Genomic DNA, 17576 nt, shown 5'->3' with positions numbered 1-17576 from the left:
GACGAGGTTTCACTCTGTTGGCCAGGCTGGTCTTGAACTCCTGACCTCAAGTGATTCACCTGCATTGGCCTCCTAAAGTGCTGGGATTACAGGTGTGAGTAACCATGCCTGGTTCCTTACATTCCTTTTAATATTTGTAGACTCTTTACTGATGTCACTGCTCTCATTTGTGATACTGATTGATGATTTGTATTTTTTTTTCGTGCTTCATCTGTCTAGAGGTTTATCTGTTTTATTGATTTTATTTTCAAAACAACCAGCTTCTGATTTAAGTGACATTTTTTTCTTTGTTATTTTTCTGTTTTCCCTTTTACTGGATTTCCATTTTAATGTTATTATTTCCTTCCTTCTGCATGATTTGGGTTTATTTTGCTCTTCTCTAGTTTCTTTTTTTTTTTTTTTTGACACAGTGTTTCACTCTGTCGCCAGGCTGTAGTGTAGTGGCGCGATCTTGGCTCACTGCAACCTCTGCCTGCCAGGTTCAAGTGATTCTCCTGCCTCAGCCTCCGTAGTAGCTGGGACTACAGGCCCGCGCCACCACGTCCAGCTAATTTTTGTATTTTTAGAAGAGACGGGGTTTCACCGTGTTGGCCAAGATGATACTGATCTCTTGACCTCGTGATCTGCCCACCTCGACCTCTCAAAGTGTTGGGATTACAGGCATGAGCCACCGCGCTGGCCTTCTTTAGTTTCTTAAAGTAGAAGCTTATTGGTTTGAGATCTTTTCTAATATAGGAAATTTAAAGCCATAAATATTTTTGGAAGAACTGTCTTAGTGATACCTCCTAAATTTTGATACATTGTGTTTTTCCTTTTTTTCATTTGGACCAAAATATGTTCTAATTTCCCTTGTGATTTCTTGGTTGGCCCAGAGGTTATTTGAAAGTGTTTTGTTTAGCCTCCAAATACTTGAGGTTTCTCTAGATTTCTTTCTGTTCTGGATCTTGAACTTATTTCCATTGCTGTCAGAGAATATAATTTATATGAAGTCAGTATTTTGAAATTTACTGAGACTTTTTCATGACCCAGCATCTGATCTGTCCTAGAGAATGTTCTGTGTGCACTTGAAAAGAATTTGTGTTGGGCACCCATGGGGTAGAGTGTCGTATAAATTTCACTTGTGTACGTGTATGTTTTTGAGTTGTTAAAGTCTTCCTGATTTTATATTGAGCCGCCTTCTATCAATTTTGAGAGCAAGTATTAAAATCCGTAACTATGTTTTTGTTGAATTGTTCACTTTTAAGTCTGTTTTTGCTTCACTTGTCTTTTGGCTCTTTTGTTAGACTGTTTGGTAATTGTTACATCTTTCTGATGTATTGGTCCTTTTGTCATTATGAAATATTCCTGTGTCTCTAGTTTGTGTCATACTAATAAAATCACTCTGGTTTTCTTACGGTTACAGTTTGCATTATGTATCTTTTCCACAATTTTACTTTCAACTAACTTGTGATTTTGAATCTGAAGTGGGTCTCTTAGATGCATGTAATTACGTCTTGCTTTTTTGTACAGTTCGATAACCTGTACCTTTTAAATTTGAATGACTTTATGCTTAAGGTAATTATTGCTATGGTTGCATTTATGTCTGCCATTTTGATTTTTTAAAATGTTTTTTCATTCCTTTGTTACTCCTTCACTGCATTCTTTTGTGTTGAATAAATATTTTTAGTGCGCCATTTTAATCCCTCTGTTGATTTTTTTTTTTAGAAAAAAAATTTACATAACATTGGTAAAGAATAATTTGTTAGGGACACCCAGAGACCTACTGTCAAACCAAGAACTAAAGCAGTACAGATATCTTGCATCTGTGAATGTGTCCCTCCTCCCCGCTCCCAAACTCTGCCCTTTTCCTACAGATAACTGTTACTCAATAATTTTTATGTCTTTCCTTTTATAAAGAAAACTGGTTTTATGCTTCAGATGTGAATATTTCAACATATTTTATTGATTTTGCTTGTTTTTGCCCTTTATAAGAATGATATCAAACTCTAAGTAGTTTGGGGGGACTTGATTTTCCTCTCTTATTATGGTTTAAGATTACCCGTTTTGTTGCATGCCTTGTAGATCATTCAATTTTCACTTATACTTAGTACTCCAATGTGCAAAAAACCCACAAATAATTTATCCATTTTCCTGTCAGTGGACATCTTGTTTATTTCTGTTTTTTCTGCTATAAACATCTTGTGTAAGTTCCTTGGTACACATATGTAAGGGGCTCTCTATTCTTTTTTTTTTTTTTTTTTTTTTTGAGACTGAGTCTCTCTCTGTTGCCAAGGCTGGAGTGCAGTGGCGCCGATCTCAGCTCACTGCAGCCTCCACCTCCCAGATTCAAGTGATTCTTCTGCCTCAGCCTTCCAAGGTTAGCTGGGATTACAGGCGTCTGGCTAATTTTTGTATTTTTACAAAACAGATGGGGTTTCCCCATATTGGCCAGGCTGGTCTCTAACTCCTGACCTTAAGTGCTCCTCCTGCCTTGGCCTCCCAAAGTGATGGGATTACAGGCGTGACCCACTGTTCCCGGCCTGAGGCTCTCAGTTCTTAAGAGTAGAGTTGTTGGGTCATGGGTTATAATTTTTTTTTCTTTTTAGAATGTGTTAAATATACATAATGAAGTTTACTATTTTAACTATTTTGCAGCATATAATATAGTGGCTATAATACATTCACAATGTTGTATAACCACCAGTACTGATTTCCAGAACTTTCCCATCATCCTAAACAAAAACTCTGTAACCATTAAACAGTAACTTCGCATTCATGCTACCCTCCGCCGCTGGTAACCTCAATTCTACTTCTATATGACTTTGCCTATTGTAGATACCTCATATAAGTGGAATCATGTATTTGTCCTTTTGTGTCTGGTTTCTTTCACTCAGCATATTTTAATGTTTTTAATGTTCACCCGTGTATCACATCTTTGTTACTTTTTATGCCAAATAATATTCCATTACAGCAGGGCCCCTCCACCCCCGCAACCCCTGCCCCTTATCTGTGGTTTCAGTTATCTGTGGTCAGATATGGTCTGGAAATATTAAATGGAAAATTTCAGAAATCAACAATTGATAATTATTAAATTACTCACCGTCCTGAGTAGTGTAATAAAAATCTCTTCTTGTCCCACCCAGGACACAAATCATCATTTTGTCCAGCATCTCCATGCTGTATACACTACCTGTCTGTTAGTCACTTAGTAGCTGTCTTGGTTATCAGATTGTCTGTCTCTGGTATCGCAGTGCTTGTATTCAAGTAACCATTTTACTTAATAATGGCCTTAAAGTTCAAGAATAGTGATGCTGGCTATCGGATATGCCAAAGTGAAGCCGTTTTGAAGTTTTTTCTTTATGTTGAAAAGGTGAAAATTTCTGACTTGGAAAAAAAATTTTATGTGCAGGTTTCTAAGATTTACGGTAAGAACAAATCTTTTATTTGTGAAATTGTGAACAATATATTGCTATCATTGTTCTATTTTGTTACTGTGCCTAATTTATAAATTAAATTTATCATATGTGTATGTGTGTATATATATGAATATATATATATGAAAAAACAATATATATACGTATTGGGTTTGATACTATCCACAGTTTCAGTCATCACTGCGAGGTCTTGGAACTGTGACTACTGTAAGGGGTGACTATTGTAACTCAGCATTTGGGTTGTTTCCACCTTTTGGCTATTGCGAATAATGCCCCTATAAACATTGGTGTACAAATATTTGAGTCCCCGTTTTCAGTTGTTTTGGGTATATACCTAGGAGTGGAATTGTTGGGTCACATGGTAATTCTATGTTCAACCCTTTTTTTTTTTTTTTTGAGATGGAGTTTCGCGCTTGTTGCCCAGGCTGGAGTGCAATGACGCAACCTTGGCTCACTGCAACCTTTGCCTCCCTGGCTCAAGTGAGTCTCCTGCCCCAGCCTCCCAGGTAGCTGAGATTAGGCACGCACCACCATGCCCAGCTATTTTTTGTATTTTTAGTAGAGACACTATTTCGCCATGTTGACCATGCTGGTCTCCAACTCCTGACCTCAGGTGATCCTCCCACCTCGCCCTCCCAAAGTGCTGGGATTACAAGTGTGAGCCACCGCGTCTGGCCTATGTGTAACCTTTTGAGAATCACCAAGTTATTTTCCACAGAGTCTGCATCATTTTACATTTCCACAAGCAGTTTGGAAGGGTCCCAGTTTTTCTACATCCTGGCCAACATTTGTTATTTTTGGTCTTTTTGATAATAGTCAACCTAGTGGTTGTGAAGTGGTATCTGTTGTGGTTTTGGTTTGCACTTTCCTAATGATTAGTGATGGTGAGCATTTCTATTGTTTATTGGTGATTTGTATTTCTGTAATAGACGTAGAAATGTCTATTCATGTCCTTGTCCACTTTTGAATTTTTTTTTTTTGGTTGAGTTGTAGGAACGTTTTTAGAAATTCAGGATTCATATCTTAATAGATATGATTTGCAAATACTTACTTTCTCACATTCTGTGGGTTGTCTTTTTACTTTCTTGATACTGTCCTTTGATGCACAAAACATTGGCATTTTGAAAAAGTCCAGTTTATCTTTTTGTTGATAATCTTACGTTCATACATCATTTTCCTGTTTTTCTTTAGTTTTTGTCCATTGTTCCCTTTAGCTAATTGGCTATATAAAGAGAATTCATTTAACGTTTTTGACTAGTAATTCCAATATCTGGGCTTTCTCAGGTATGGTTTCTGATAATTCTTTTTTTTTTTTTCCTGTAAATGGGCCATACTTTGCTGTTTCTTTGAGTGCTTTGTAATTTTTTGTTGTAGTCAGAACTTTCTGAGTATTGTAATGTGGTACCTCTAGAAATCTTATTCTCTCACTCGGGGAGATTTTGCTTGTTTCCAGCTGCAGGCATCCATTTGTGACATTTTCAAACTATTTGTACAAAGGCTATAGAACCTTCTCCCCACTCTTATCTTTCCAAAAAAGAGTTCTATCTCTTTAAATCTTCCTGTAGATCCTGTTTCGGCTTTGTCCCCTTAAATCTTCTGGTGGCTGCTGCTTGGAGAAGCAGCTGCCGTCTCAGAAGGGTGAAACCCAGGCAAGAGTCTATTCTGGTCCCTTAGGGAACTGCTAGACCAACCAAAATGCACAACCCTGTATTTTGGGAAGAGAAGGTCCCTCCTGTCCGCCCTGGCACCAGCCAGCTGCTTCCAGCACATGTGCCACTTTCCCCCACAGCTGTGTCAGGGCTGAGGATGGAGGGGGTGGTAGCTGGTTCATGTAGGCCACCCTCTTACCAGAGATCAGTCTCCTCTGTTTGTTGTAGATATCCTGTTAGGTCCCATAGTTCTGAAACAGTTGATTCCAATCACACTTTCTAGTTCAGTGGTTGCTTTGGTGGAGGGACTGATCCCTAGAGCTCCCTACTCTGCCATTTGGCATGAAATCACTGGTCCCCGTGTTGATTCTGGTTTCTTTTTCTGATACTACTTTTTTTTTGAGTTATATGTTGGTGGTTTAATTAATAATACAATCTACTTCAGAATACTTTATTCTAGTAAAATATGTAGGAACTTTGCTCTTATCTCTCCCCACCCCATACATTACATTTAAGTATGTTATAAACCCAACAAAATGGCCAGGTGTTGTGGCTCACGCCTGTAATCACAGCACTTTGGGAGGCCAAGGCGGGCAGATCACCTAAGGTCAGGAGTTCAAGACCAGCCTGGCCAACATGGCAAAACCCTGTCTCTACTAAAAATACAAAAATTAGCCGGGTGTGGTGGTGGACACCTGTAATCCCAACTACTCAGGAAGCTGAGGCAGGGAGAATCACTTGAACCCGGGAGGCAGAGGTTGCAGTGAGCTGAGATCACGCCATTGTATTCCAGCCTGGGCAACAGAGCGAGACTCCGTCTCAAAACAAAAAACAAACAAAACCCAGCAAAACATGTTACAATTATTTTATACAACCATTATCTTTTTAAAAAGTTGGCAAAGAAATGAGATAAACATTTATTATATTCACCTACTTACCATTTCTGTTCTTTATTTTTTCCAGTGAATTTGGTGTTGCTTTCCTTCCTCTTAAAGGGGCTTTCTTTGTTACTTATCATAAGGCAGGTTGCTAGCATAAAGTTCTCTCAGTCTTTGTTTTTCTGGAAATGTCTTCATTTCACATTCATTTTTGAGGATTAATGCTACATAGAGAATCTGTTGACAGTTTCTTCCTGTACTTTAAATGTCATTCCATTGCCTCTGGTCTCCATTGTTTCTCATAGTGATGTGTTAATTTGTGCTGTTGTTTTCATGTCTGATGAGTAATTTTTATCTTGTTATCTTCATGATGTTCCCTTTGCCTTTGACTCTCAAGAGCTTATATATGTGTGTGTTATTTCTTTGTGTTTATCCTATTTGAGGCTCATTGAACTTGAGTGAATTTGTGGTTTTCTATCGGATTTGGTAAGTTTTTGCCCATTATTTTTTCAGGTGGAATTCTCTTCTTCATGGAATTCCCATTACATGTATGTTCTTAATATTTTATCTGTCCTGTAGGTTTCCAAGCTTCTTTTAATTTTTATTTTATTTGTTTATTTTTTTTGAGACAAAGTCTTGCTCTTGTCGCCCAGGCTGGAGTGCAGTGGCGCGATCTCAGCTCACTGCAACTTCCGCCTCCCGGGTTCAAGCGATTCTCCTGCCTCAGCCTCCTGAGTAGCTCAGGGGATTACAGGCACCTGCCACCATGCCTGGCTAATTTTTGTATTTTTAGTAGAGATGGGGTTTCACCATGTTGGCCAGGCTGGTATCGAACTCCTGACCTCAGGTGATCCGCCCGCCTCCGTCTCCCAAAGTGCTGGGATTACAGGCGTGAGCCACTGCTCCCGACCTTTAATTTTTTTAAAAATCTTTTTATTTGTTGAGTCGTTTATAGCATTATTTCCTGTAATCTCTATACCCCTGGTTTCCTCTTATTCTATAAAAATACTTACAATAGATCCTTGAAGTCTTTGCTAAATCTGAAGTCTGAGAAGACATTTTCAGGTGTGTGTGTGTGTGTGTGTGTGTGTGTGTGTGTGTGTGTTTTACATCTTGAATGTGGATCCCTCTTTCTTTGCATGTCTTGTAATATTTTATTTATTTATTTACTGGACATTTAAAACAACACTATAGCAATCTGGATTCGGATCTCCCTACCTTTTGCCAGGTGGTTGTTGCTTTGTTTGTTTTGTGAAAACAAACTGTTTGTTGAATCTGTGAAATCTCTTTTGTGTTGTGCAACTGCTGATTTCTGTCATTTATTCTGCCTAGTTTTAATTTTTAAGACTTGTTTCTTATTTTGTTTCTTCTGTGGCAGCAGAGCTTAGTATTCAGCCAAAGATTGATAGGTGTAGTGTCCAAATACCTTTAGCCAGTAAGGCTGTGCTCAACTGTGCCCTGGCTTTTATTTTCTGTTGTGCTTTCTCAGGTCTCTTTTGCATAGGCATAGAGGCTTAGTTGACTGAGGATGTAGTAATGGCTTCGGCTCCCTCTGGTCTTTGCTGGACACGTGCACAGCCTCTGATCAAGGTGGGATTTGTGGAGAGTTTACCAGGCCCCCTGTGCTTCTCTCCCTACATGTAATTCGGTGTTAAATCCCTGGTGTTTCTAGTGCTTTGCTTGCCCGAGACAGAATTGTGACCTCAAGTAGCAGGCCTCCTTGTTTGTTTCCTATTGAAATCACCTCTTTAAACTGGAAGCTCTCCATCAATCGAGTCCCATCTGGAGATAGCAGTGAATGTGCTGGTTTTCACTGCTTACCTCACCCTCGTTAAATTACAGTTTTGTCTAGCTTTTATAGTTGCCTTTCAGGAAGGGGATTTATCTTCTTCCTTCTTCTGCCATGCTGGAAGTGAATCTCCAAATTAGAATGTTAGAATATACTATTACCCATTAATTTTTTTGTCTTAATGCTAAATTTGCTGTCAGTTTTTTTCCTGTGACAGAGATTTTAAACTAGAAATTTGAGTTGCCTTCATTTCATTGTGAATGCTTTAAAAAATAAGAGTATTTGTTAAGTTTTGTTACTGTCGAGATTAAGAGATCTGGCTGTGCATTCCAGTATAGCTAGTGCCTCATCTGTAAAATGGCCACAGTAATAGTTCTACCACAAGGGTTTTTGGTAAAGAGTAGATGAATTAATTAAAGCACTTAAAATACTGTCTCATAAAAGTAAGTACTAGATAAATACCTGTTTTCATGTATGTTTATGTATTTATCATTTTCTTCATAAAAATTTGGTTTCAATTTGTAATTCCTTGGCAATTAAATTTCTAAACTCTCGGAAATACATCACATTGGTAGCTTTCCTTATCTGCCTATGAAGTGACATTCAGTTGTTTCCTAAGTAGTATTACATTTGAATATTTGAATGTTTACCCATTTTTCATGTATCTATGAAATTTACTACACTGTAGGTGGTGAGCTTCATTTTCTCCAAATTGGAGGAACCTGTGATGATATTGATGAAGCTGATATACTAGTGGATGGATCTCTTTCTAAAGGAATAGAACCATCTTCAGAAGGTTCCAAGCCTTTATCAAATCCTTCAAGTCCTGGCATTTCAGGTATGATATTAAATTTTTAAATGATTTTTAAAAAATGATTAGGTATTTATCATTTTTCTAGTTGTTGGAAGATGTAAACCTATTAAAGTAAGAAGTGATTCTCAACCTGTGTGGTATGTTACTCAATATTTGTGAAGCCATCTAAGAGGCTAAAACCAACATTTCAGCGATGAATGAGCTTTTAGTCTAATTAGAGGAGGGAAAATATAAAAGAGAATTCATTAAGAATAAAATTAGTAGACTGGCTCATATTATTAATATTACTACTGGAATTGAAAAGCTGAAAAAAAATACTGTCACTGAGTATATATTTAGGTGGTATATTCACACATACGTTGCCCCATCCTGAATCTCTCGATACGTTTGTTTATATTTGTTTGTTGTTTTTGCCTTTTTTTCCCCCATCCTTGACCCACATTGCCCTCCAGAGCTAATTTTTCAAAAGAAGTTTTGCTAGTTTGCCCTGCCGAAAAATCATTATTTGCCTTGTAGGCTTTTATGAAATCATTGTAGCCTGCTTCTCAATCTCCAGTTACTTGAGTTAACAAAGATGTCTTGGTTAAGTATACAACTTGGTATGAAAAGCTAAAATACTGAATATTCTGATATTTTATAGGTTATTGGTTGAATGGAGAAGATTTTTTATATAAAGTACAGAAAAATACTTTTTAGTAGAGGAAAGATGAATTTTGTAATGAAGAAATAAAGAAAGGAGATTGACATCATGCTATTAATATTTACAAACTAATCAGATTTAAAAGGGTCAGGCCGGGCGCGGTGGCTCACGCCTGTAATCCCAGCACTTTGGGAGGTCAAGGGGGGCGGATCACCTGAGGTCGGGAGTTCGAGACCAGCCTGACCAACATGGAGAAACACCGTCTCTACTAAAAATACAAAATTAGCTGGGCGTGGTGGCACATGCCTATAATCCCAGCTACTAGGGAGGCTGAGGCAGGAGAATCGCTTGAACCTGGGAGGCGGAGGTTGGGGTGAGCCGAGATCATGCCATTGCACTCCAGCCTGGGCAACAAGAGTGAAACTCCGTCTCAAAAAAAAAATAAATAAAAAATAATAAAAGGGTCTAGACTTTGAGAAAAAGATGTAATTTGAATTAAACTTGTAATAATTTTATAGAACTTGCTGTCATTTTTTTCATTGTGAAAATGTTCTAAACCTACCAGATTTTATATTTTAGTATTTCATTAATTTTTTAAAAATGGGAACAATGGCTTCTCAGCATTTTTTAATGTTACACATTTCACTGATGTGAATACATGTATAGCATTTGTAAAGAAACCTAATTAGTATGAAGCACGTTATTATTCTTATAATACTAGCATGTATGCAAGATTTTCTTAACTGCCACAGAAATAGAAAAAACAATTTAATTTTTCAGTTTGTATTTCTTTACCATATAGCTTTTGACTGTTTTAGTTTTTTATTCATATGTTATGTACTTGCTGATGTCTAGCATTTTATTTTGTAAAAAACAGGGTCTAAAAGTTAATTCTTGGTCTGATGTACATTGGCTTGCACTTTAGTACCACTGCTTTTCTTGCCGTCCTTATTAGGGCTAAAGTTCAGTAAGCCCTTTTCTAACAGGTTGGGTTTGGGTTTCTTCAATAGTGAGTATTGTCTCTAACTTTAAATATTTAAGTTAGAATTTTCTTCTTTGCTATTCTTTAGCCAGAGTTAGTTATCTTAGTTTATTATAGATACCTGAGCCCACTTTATTAACTTTCAGAATATTTGGCAAGTGTTGCAATAGAAAACCTAACCATGAATTAAAACTTGTCTTCTTTTTTTTTTTTTTGTTTAACACCTATTTCAAATACTACTCTCACTAATGTTAAGGCGTTGATTTATTGGTGGACCAGCCATTCACCCTTGAAATCTTGACATCTCTAGTGGAGCTAACCCGCTTTGAGACTTTGACTCCAAGGTTTTCAGCGACTGTTCCTCCATGCTGGGTAGAAGTTCAACAAGAACAGCAGCAAAGGAGGCATCCTCAACATTTGCATCAGCAACACCATGGTGATGCTGCTCAGCATACTCGAACTTGGAAACTACAGACCGACAGGTAAAAGATTTTCCCAAGATATTTAATTTTAAGTCCATCTTATATATTTGTTAGAGACAACGTAGAATTCCTGGGTATGTTACTGTTTATCTTTTTTTTTTTTTTTTTTTTTTTTTTTGTGAGACAGTCTCATTCTGTCACCCAGGCTGGAGTGCAGTGGCGTGATCTCGGCTCACTGCAACCACTGCCTCCTGGGTTCAAGTGATTCTCCTGCCTCAGCCTCTCAAGTAGCTGGGACTACAGGCGTGCCTCACCACGTCCGGCTAATTTTTGTATTTTAGGTAGAGACGGGGTTTCACTATGTTGGCCAGGCTGTTCTCGAACTCCTGATCTCAGGTGATCCACCCACCTCGACCTCCTAAAGTGCTGGGATTATGGGCATGAGCCACCATGCCTGGCCTGTTTGTCTTTTAAACTGTCTAAAAGATAAACAGTAATATACCTAGGAATTCTGTGTTGTCTCTAACAAATATATAAGCTAATTTTTGCATGTTGATGACCTTATTCCATTTGTCATATTGCTTTTCGAAATTGTTATATTCTTATTCTTAATTTTAGGATAAAATAATGAGAGTAATTTACTACTGCAATTAGTTTGGTCGCTTAGTCCACAGATTTATTTAACAAATGCTCAAATGCTCGTTTTGTATTTAATAAAAGCAGGCACTCTTATAGTCACTAGGAATATGGGTCTCATGGAATTTACCTCCTAATGGCAATAGAAAGTAAACAGATACATATACCATGCCATATGGGCATAAAAGCTATGAAGAATGTTAAAACAGTATGGCAATAGAGTAGTTGTTGTATAGGTAATTGCATGTAAGTGTGAGAGAGTGAGAGAAAAAGAGAGACAATGTGTATGGTATTTTCAATATAAGGGGCCTAAGAAAGGCTTCCATGACAATAGCAATACAGAACCCTAAGGAGTATATTTCGTGAGTTCTAGGAAGAGAAATATGACCATTGTTGTTGGAGTGCTGTGAATATAAGGGAGAGTGGTAGGGAGGGAGATCCAAAGAGGTAGCTGGGTGCCAGGCATGGTCGCTCAAGCCTGTAATCCCAGCACTTTGGGAAGCCAAGGCGGGTAAATCAGTTGAGGCTAGGAGTTTAAGACCAGCCTGGCCGACATGGTGAAACGCCGTGTCTACTAAAAATACAAAAAGTAGCTGGGTGTGATGGTGTACACCTGTAATCCGAGCTACTCAGGAGGCTGAGGCAGAGAATTGCTTGATCCTGGGAGGCGGAGGCTGCAGTAAGCCAAGATTATGCTCCACTGCATTCCAGCCTGGGCTACAGAGCGAGACTCCATCTCAAAAAGAAAAAAAGAGCTAGAGGTACCTGGGAGCAGGATCATGAATGCCTTTATAAAAGGTCAGGCATGGTGGCTCACATCTGTAATCCTAGCATTTTGGGAGACTGACGCAGGAGGATCACTTGAGCCCAGCTGTTCAAGACCCACCTGGGCAATATAGGGAGACCTCGTCTCTATAAATAATAAAAAAAAGTTTAGCTGGACATGGTGGTATGTGCCTGTGGTCCCAGATACTTGGGAAACTGAGGTAGGAGAATCACTTGAGCCCAGGCGGTCGAGGCTGTAGTGAGCCGTGGTTGTGCCACTGCACTCTGGCCTGGGTGACAGAGTGAGACCCCATTTCGGAAGAAGAAAAAAAAGACTTTCATGCTATGTGAGATGGGAAAGTGTTAGCAGGTTTGAATATAGGAGTGATGTGGTTTAATTTATATTTTACAAAGATTAATTTGACTTCTGTATTTAGAATGATAGTTGTGGTGAGGAGGGCAGTGATAGAATGGTTCTAGTTTGGTTGCTGTTGTGCTAATTCAGGAATGCTGATGGTAGCTTGGACCATTTTGATAGTGATGGAGGTAGTGAAAAGAGTGGTTAGATTCTGGATATAATTTGGAGGTACAAGGAATAGAATTTGCTGATGTATTGAACATATTGTGTGAGAGGGGAGAAGAAAGGACAGCTTTCAGGTTTTGGACTGAGTTCACTGAAAAATGATGTTTCTGTTTACTGAGATTTGGAAGTCAGTTTTTTCATAATGAGTTTGAGATGTCTAGTAGACATTTGGATATGAGCCTTAAATTTAGTGGAGGAGTTTGGAGATTTTCATTTTCCAGCATATATGTAGCATTTAAAACCCAAGAATGAATATATATAAGAAATGCAATAAATTGTTGTTTTGAAATGAAGATTCTGGGACCCTACTCGTAGATCTAGGGTGGGTACCAGGAATTCGCAGGTAATTCACGTTAAATCGTTCACACTTTGAGGAATAAGAATTTATTGGTATGTGCAAGTCTCAAGGTAGGTGTAGATTGCTAAAGTAAGATCATTCATTGCCCTTTGTTTAACCTTCTCCATTGGGAGCCATTTTCTCTCTTGATCCCATTGAGAAACACTAGATTTTGTTGGAAGCTGCAAAGCAAAAAGTAGGAAAGGTGACCTTAATGATAATATGGTTGTGGCTGAAGAAAGATTTTTGCTTTATTTAGCATTTTTCCCCTTATTTGACAGCAACAGCTGGGATGAACATGTATTTGAATTAGTACTACCTAAAGCTTGCATGGTTGGACATGTGGACTTCAAATTCGTTTTGAACTCAAACATCACCAATATTCCACAGATACAAGTGACACTGCTGAAAAATAAAGCTCCAGGATTAGGGAAAGTCAATGGTAAGAATGGATCAAAATTTATCGTTGAAGATTTTATTTTGTGGTTGATTTCTGAAAACTGATTTTCAACTTGGCTAAGTTTTGTGTCCCTTTCTGCCCCTTATTGCCATTTGCCTGCTCTACTTTTTGTGATTTTATTTAGAAAAGTAATTCAGAGAACATTCAAAACTTTTCAGTGACCCAGTAATGTTCAGAATTGCATAAACTTGAATCATATAATTATGCTTTTTTGGAAATGAGATTAGTTCCTTTGTAAATTAGTTTGACTTTTAGCCTTACTAGCTTTGTGTATTTCTTTTCCTAGGAGAAGACTTAATTGTGAATAGAACTGTTATGGAAGTTACTTTTAAGGTTATTAGTGAAGCCAGCCTTTCATGTAATGCTAAAAATACACTCATTTTTATCTTTCTTACAAGTTCAGAATTTGTTGCACTGAGTTATTAAAGTAGATTATACACATTTAGCATGGTTAGAAACTAGGTGTTACTACTCAGTGTTTTCTCCTTAATAAGTTAAAGAGGCTGGGGATAATTTCACGGTAAAATGGCAACTTAACTCCAGTTTCAAACATTGAAACTTGAAAATTTTCCTTTTTGAAAAATTACGTATACGTCTGGCACTCTCTATCTGTGGATTTCACGTCCCAGGAGTCAACCAACCTCAGAAACAACCAATCATGGATTGAAAATCCTTTGGGGGGGAAAAAAATACAGCAATAAGAAAATATACAAATAAAAAGTAATATTAGACCACATGTGGTGGCTTGTGCCTATAATCCCAGCATTTTGAGAGGCCGAGGCAGAAGGATCACTTTAGTCCAGGAATTTGAGACCAGCCTGGGAAGTATAGCAAGCACATGTCTACAAAAATTTTTTTAAAAAATTAGCTGGGTGTGGTGGTGTGCACCTGTGGCGCTAGTCAGGTGGCAGTACTCATGAGGCTGAGGCAGGAGGATCACTTGAGCCCAGGATTTGGAGGTTACAGTGAGCTATGACTGCACCACTGCACTCCAGCCTAGGTGACAGAGTGAGACTCTGTCTGAAATAAATAAATAGTATTTGCATGGCATTCACATTGTATTAGGTTTTATTAGTAAACTAAAGATGATTGAAAGTATACGGGAGGATATGAATAAGGTTATATACAAATATTATGCCATTTTATATAAGGGACTGGAACATCTGTGGATTTTGACATCTGTGGGGGTCCTGGAACTAATCCTCCACAGATACTGAGGGATGGATGACTATATGTGTGTCTGTGTATTTATGTGAGTCTGTGTGTATATGGATATGTTCGTATGTGTGCAGTCTTTTGACAGATTTTGAATTAATTGGGTGGAGGACTCAGGATTTGGTAGTTTTAAAGCTCTGCAAGTGCTTGTACCGTGCCGCCTAGGGTAAGAACTTTTAGTTTAGTTGCCAGCAGATTGTTTTTTTAGGCAAATATTTTATTACCATTAAAAGAAGAATGTATAAAACAATTGAATCAAAATTTTCCTCCAACCATTTTATAGCATCTGTGATGAAAATCACACAAGTTCCCAGGTTAACAGGAAATTTTAGATTTTTCAGGCACATAAATCATTGATATTAAAGAAAATTAAGTTTACTAATATTTTTATCCTCTAGAAACAGCAGTAGATAGGCAGATCACCTTTCCTTTGTCTCCAGCTCTTAACATTGAAGTGGAACAAAATGGGAAACCGTCCCTGGTTGATTTGAATGAAGAAATGCAGCACATGGATGTAGAGGAATCACAGTGTGAGTTAAATTATAGAGCTGTTGTCCATGACAGTAAAAGGAGTAGTGATCTGAATGCAACATGTCGGGCAAGATTTCCTTATGGCTTGCAAAAACTTGGTTTCAAGAACACAATTAAAAAGTAACCTGTAATTCTGCTTTGGCAATACGCTTTAACTTTCAGCTCATCTTTTGTGACCACAGCTGCGCTAATGCATTCTTGGTTTTTAATATCTTGGGATTTGAAATCAAGTCGTGGTTTATAATTTTTTTGAAAATAAAGGTGAACTGTAAAATAATATGGGAATGGAAAGCAACATAACAAATAATTGATTATAGTTCCTTAGCATGACAATTCTTATTTTAACACATTCTAAGTATGATATTTTGTGTGGTGGTATTATATGTAAATGGGATGATATTTGCTTATTAAATATTACATTTTAAATGAATGAATTTAAAAGAAAAATATGTATTTTTCTTTTTAGGTCTTAGATTATGTCCATTTTTGGAGGATCATAAAGAAGACATTCTATGTGGGCCAGTATGGCTTGCTAGTGGCCTTGATCTATCAGGGCATGCTGGAATGTTGACGTTAACAAGCCCCAAACTTGTTAAAGGTGAAGTAATATGTTTTACAAAAGCAGAATTAATAATACCACAGTTGTAAAAAAGATGAAAAAAAAAACTGATCTCAAAAAAGTAAGATTTTTTGGGGGACTTTCATTCGAAATTTCATCAGTTTTCTGGTAGCTGAGGTCATTTCCTGTCATAAAGTAACTGTATGGTTATCTGATCCTACTTTTTGTGTCTTAGAGGTTTCAGTGCTTTTTGAAAAAACATTGAAGAAATGACTACAGGATGACTTAGTGTGACATAACAGAGCTCTTTTGAGTAAGCAGACATTATGTTCTGCCATTTTTACCCTTCACATCACATCAGAGTCCCGTCTCTTCAGAGTTTTATTATATATTATTACAGTATCTTCGCTTTAAAGAGGTTTTTTGTTTTTTTTTTAGACAGTCTCATTCTGTCACCAAGGCTGGAGTGTAGTGGCGCGATCTTTGCTCATTGCACCCTCTGCCTCCCAGGTTCAAGTGATTCTCTTGCCTCAGCCTCCCAAGTAGCAGGGATTACGCCCAGCTAATTTTTGTAGTTTTAGTAGAGATGGGGTTTCACCATGTTGGCCAAGCTGGTCTGGAACTCCTGACCTCAAATCATCTGCCCACCTTGGCCTCCCAAAGTGTTGGGATTACAGGCGTCAGCCACCGCACCTGGCCAAGAGAGGTTTTGTTTTTTTTTTTTTTTTTTTTTTTTTTTCGAGACAGAGTTTTGCTCTGTCACCCAGGTTGGAATGCAGTGCTGTGATCTCAACTTGCTGCAACACCTGCCTCCCAGGCTCAAGCAGTTCTCGTGCCTCAGCCTTCTGAGTAGCTGGGACTACAAGCGTGTGCCACAACGCCTGGCTAATTTTTTGTAATATTAGTGGAGGCGGGGTTTCATCATGTTGCCCAGGGTGGTCTCGAACTCTTGAGCCCAGCTAATCTGCCTGCCTTGGTCCCCCAAAGTGTTAGGATTGCAGACGTGAGCCACCGCTCCAGGCCAAAAGAGGATTTTTATTAGAAGAGCTTCGACAGTATCATGTACAATGATTTGGGTGTCATAAACAAATGTAGATTATAATGAATGTTTTAAGATAATGGGCTATCATGTTGATAATAAATAGAAATATCAGTAGTAGGACGTTTTCAGCTTTTGTATTCTGGGGGTGAATTAAAAAAAACCAACACAAAATGACTAGTTCAATTGTTAAAGAAATTTTGGGTGGGGTGAGATGTAGAGATCCTTCTCCAACCAAAGAAAATAGCTGGCCAACTATATATCATCTATTTATATTTGTGTACATTTGCTTCCTAATGTTTGTCCACATTCACACATAACCATTTAATTGCAGACATAGTACAGGTCAAGTATCCCTTATCTGAAATGCTTGGGACCAGAAGTGTTTCAGATTTCAGATTTTTTTCTGGTTTTGGAATATTTGTGGTATACTTAACTAGTTCAGTATTCCTAATCCAAAAATCCAAAATATGAAATGTTCCAATGAGCATTTCCTTTTAGCATCATGTCAGCTCTCAAAGAGTTTTGCATTTTGGAGCATTTTGGATTTTCAGATTAGGGATACTCAGCCTGTATATATGCAAGTTTTGTGCTTTCTTATTGTCATTAGGTTTTCGAGATGTTATATGTTAGGTTTCATGCTGGGATACAGTAGTGAACAAAAACTAACCTCAAATTGTTTAGATTATAAGTTTCATTCAATGAGAGTGTGAATCTTATATTTTTATGTGGAAATAGAAATATTGGTGTTTTAAAAAATTTTTTATTTTTTAGAGACACAGTCTCCTCGTGTGGCCCAGGCTGGTCTCCAACTCCTGGGCTCAAGGGATCTTCCTACCTTGGCCTCCCAAAATGCTAGGATTA

The 17576-nt window shown here is 37.9% G+C and overlaps 1 protein-coding gene across 9 annotated transcripts in view; it reads left to right on the top strand.

Annotated features, from left to right (window-relative positions):
* Positions 1–17576, top strand: part of BIRC6 (baculoviral IAP repeat containing 6) — a 258422-nt gene that overhangs the window by 64968 nt on the left and 175878 nt on the right. For 6 of the 9 annotated variants that reach the window (XR_004027064.1, XM_030800383.1, XM_030800386.1 and 3 more), the window contains exons 11-15: positions 8418–8567; positions 10422–10647; positions 13190–13350; positions 14982–15113; positions 15581–15712. Coding sequence is in view for 8 of the 9 variants with exons in the window: in XM_030800383.1 (XP_030656243.1) it covers positions 8418–8567; positions 10422–10647; positions 13190–13350; positions 14982–15113; positions 15581–15712 (801 nt within the window). In the remaining variant the exon portion in view is untranslated. The remainder of the gene's footprint in view (positions 1–8417; positions 8568–10421; positions 10648–13189; positions 13351–14981; positions 15114–15580; positions 15713–17576) is intronic. The other 3 variants (XM_030800385.1, XM_012501479.2, XM_030800387.1) reach the window with 2 other exon arrangements.

This window comes from Nomascus leucogenys, chromosome 19, assembly GCF_006542625.1.
Source record: "Nomascus leucogenys isolate Asia chromosome 19, Asia_NLE_v1, whole genome shotgun sequence".
NCBI classification, from domain to species: Eukaryota; Metazoa; Chordata; class Mammalia; order Primates; family Hylobatidae; genus Nomascus; species Nomascus leucogenys.
The sequence above is the reverse complement of the archived record's forward strand: the minus strand, read 5'-3'. Positions and strand labels throughout refer to the sequence as shown.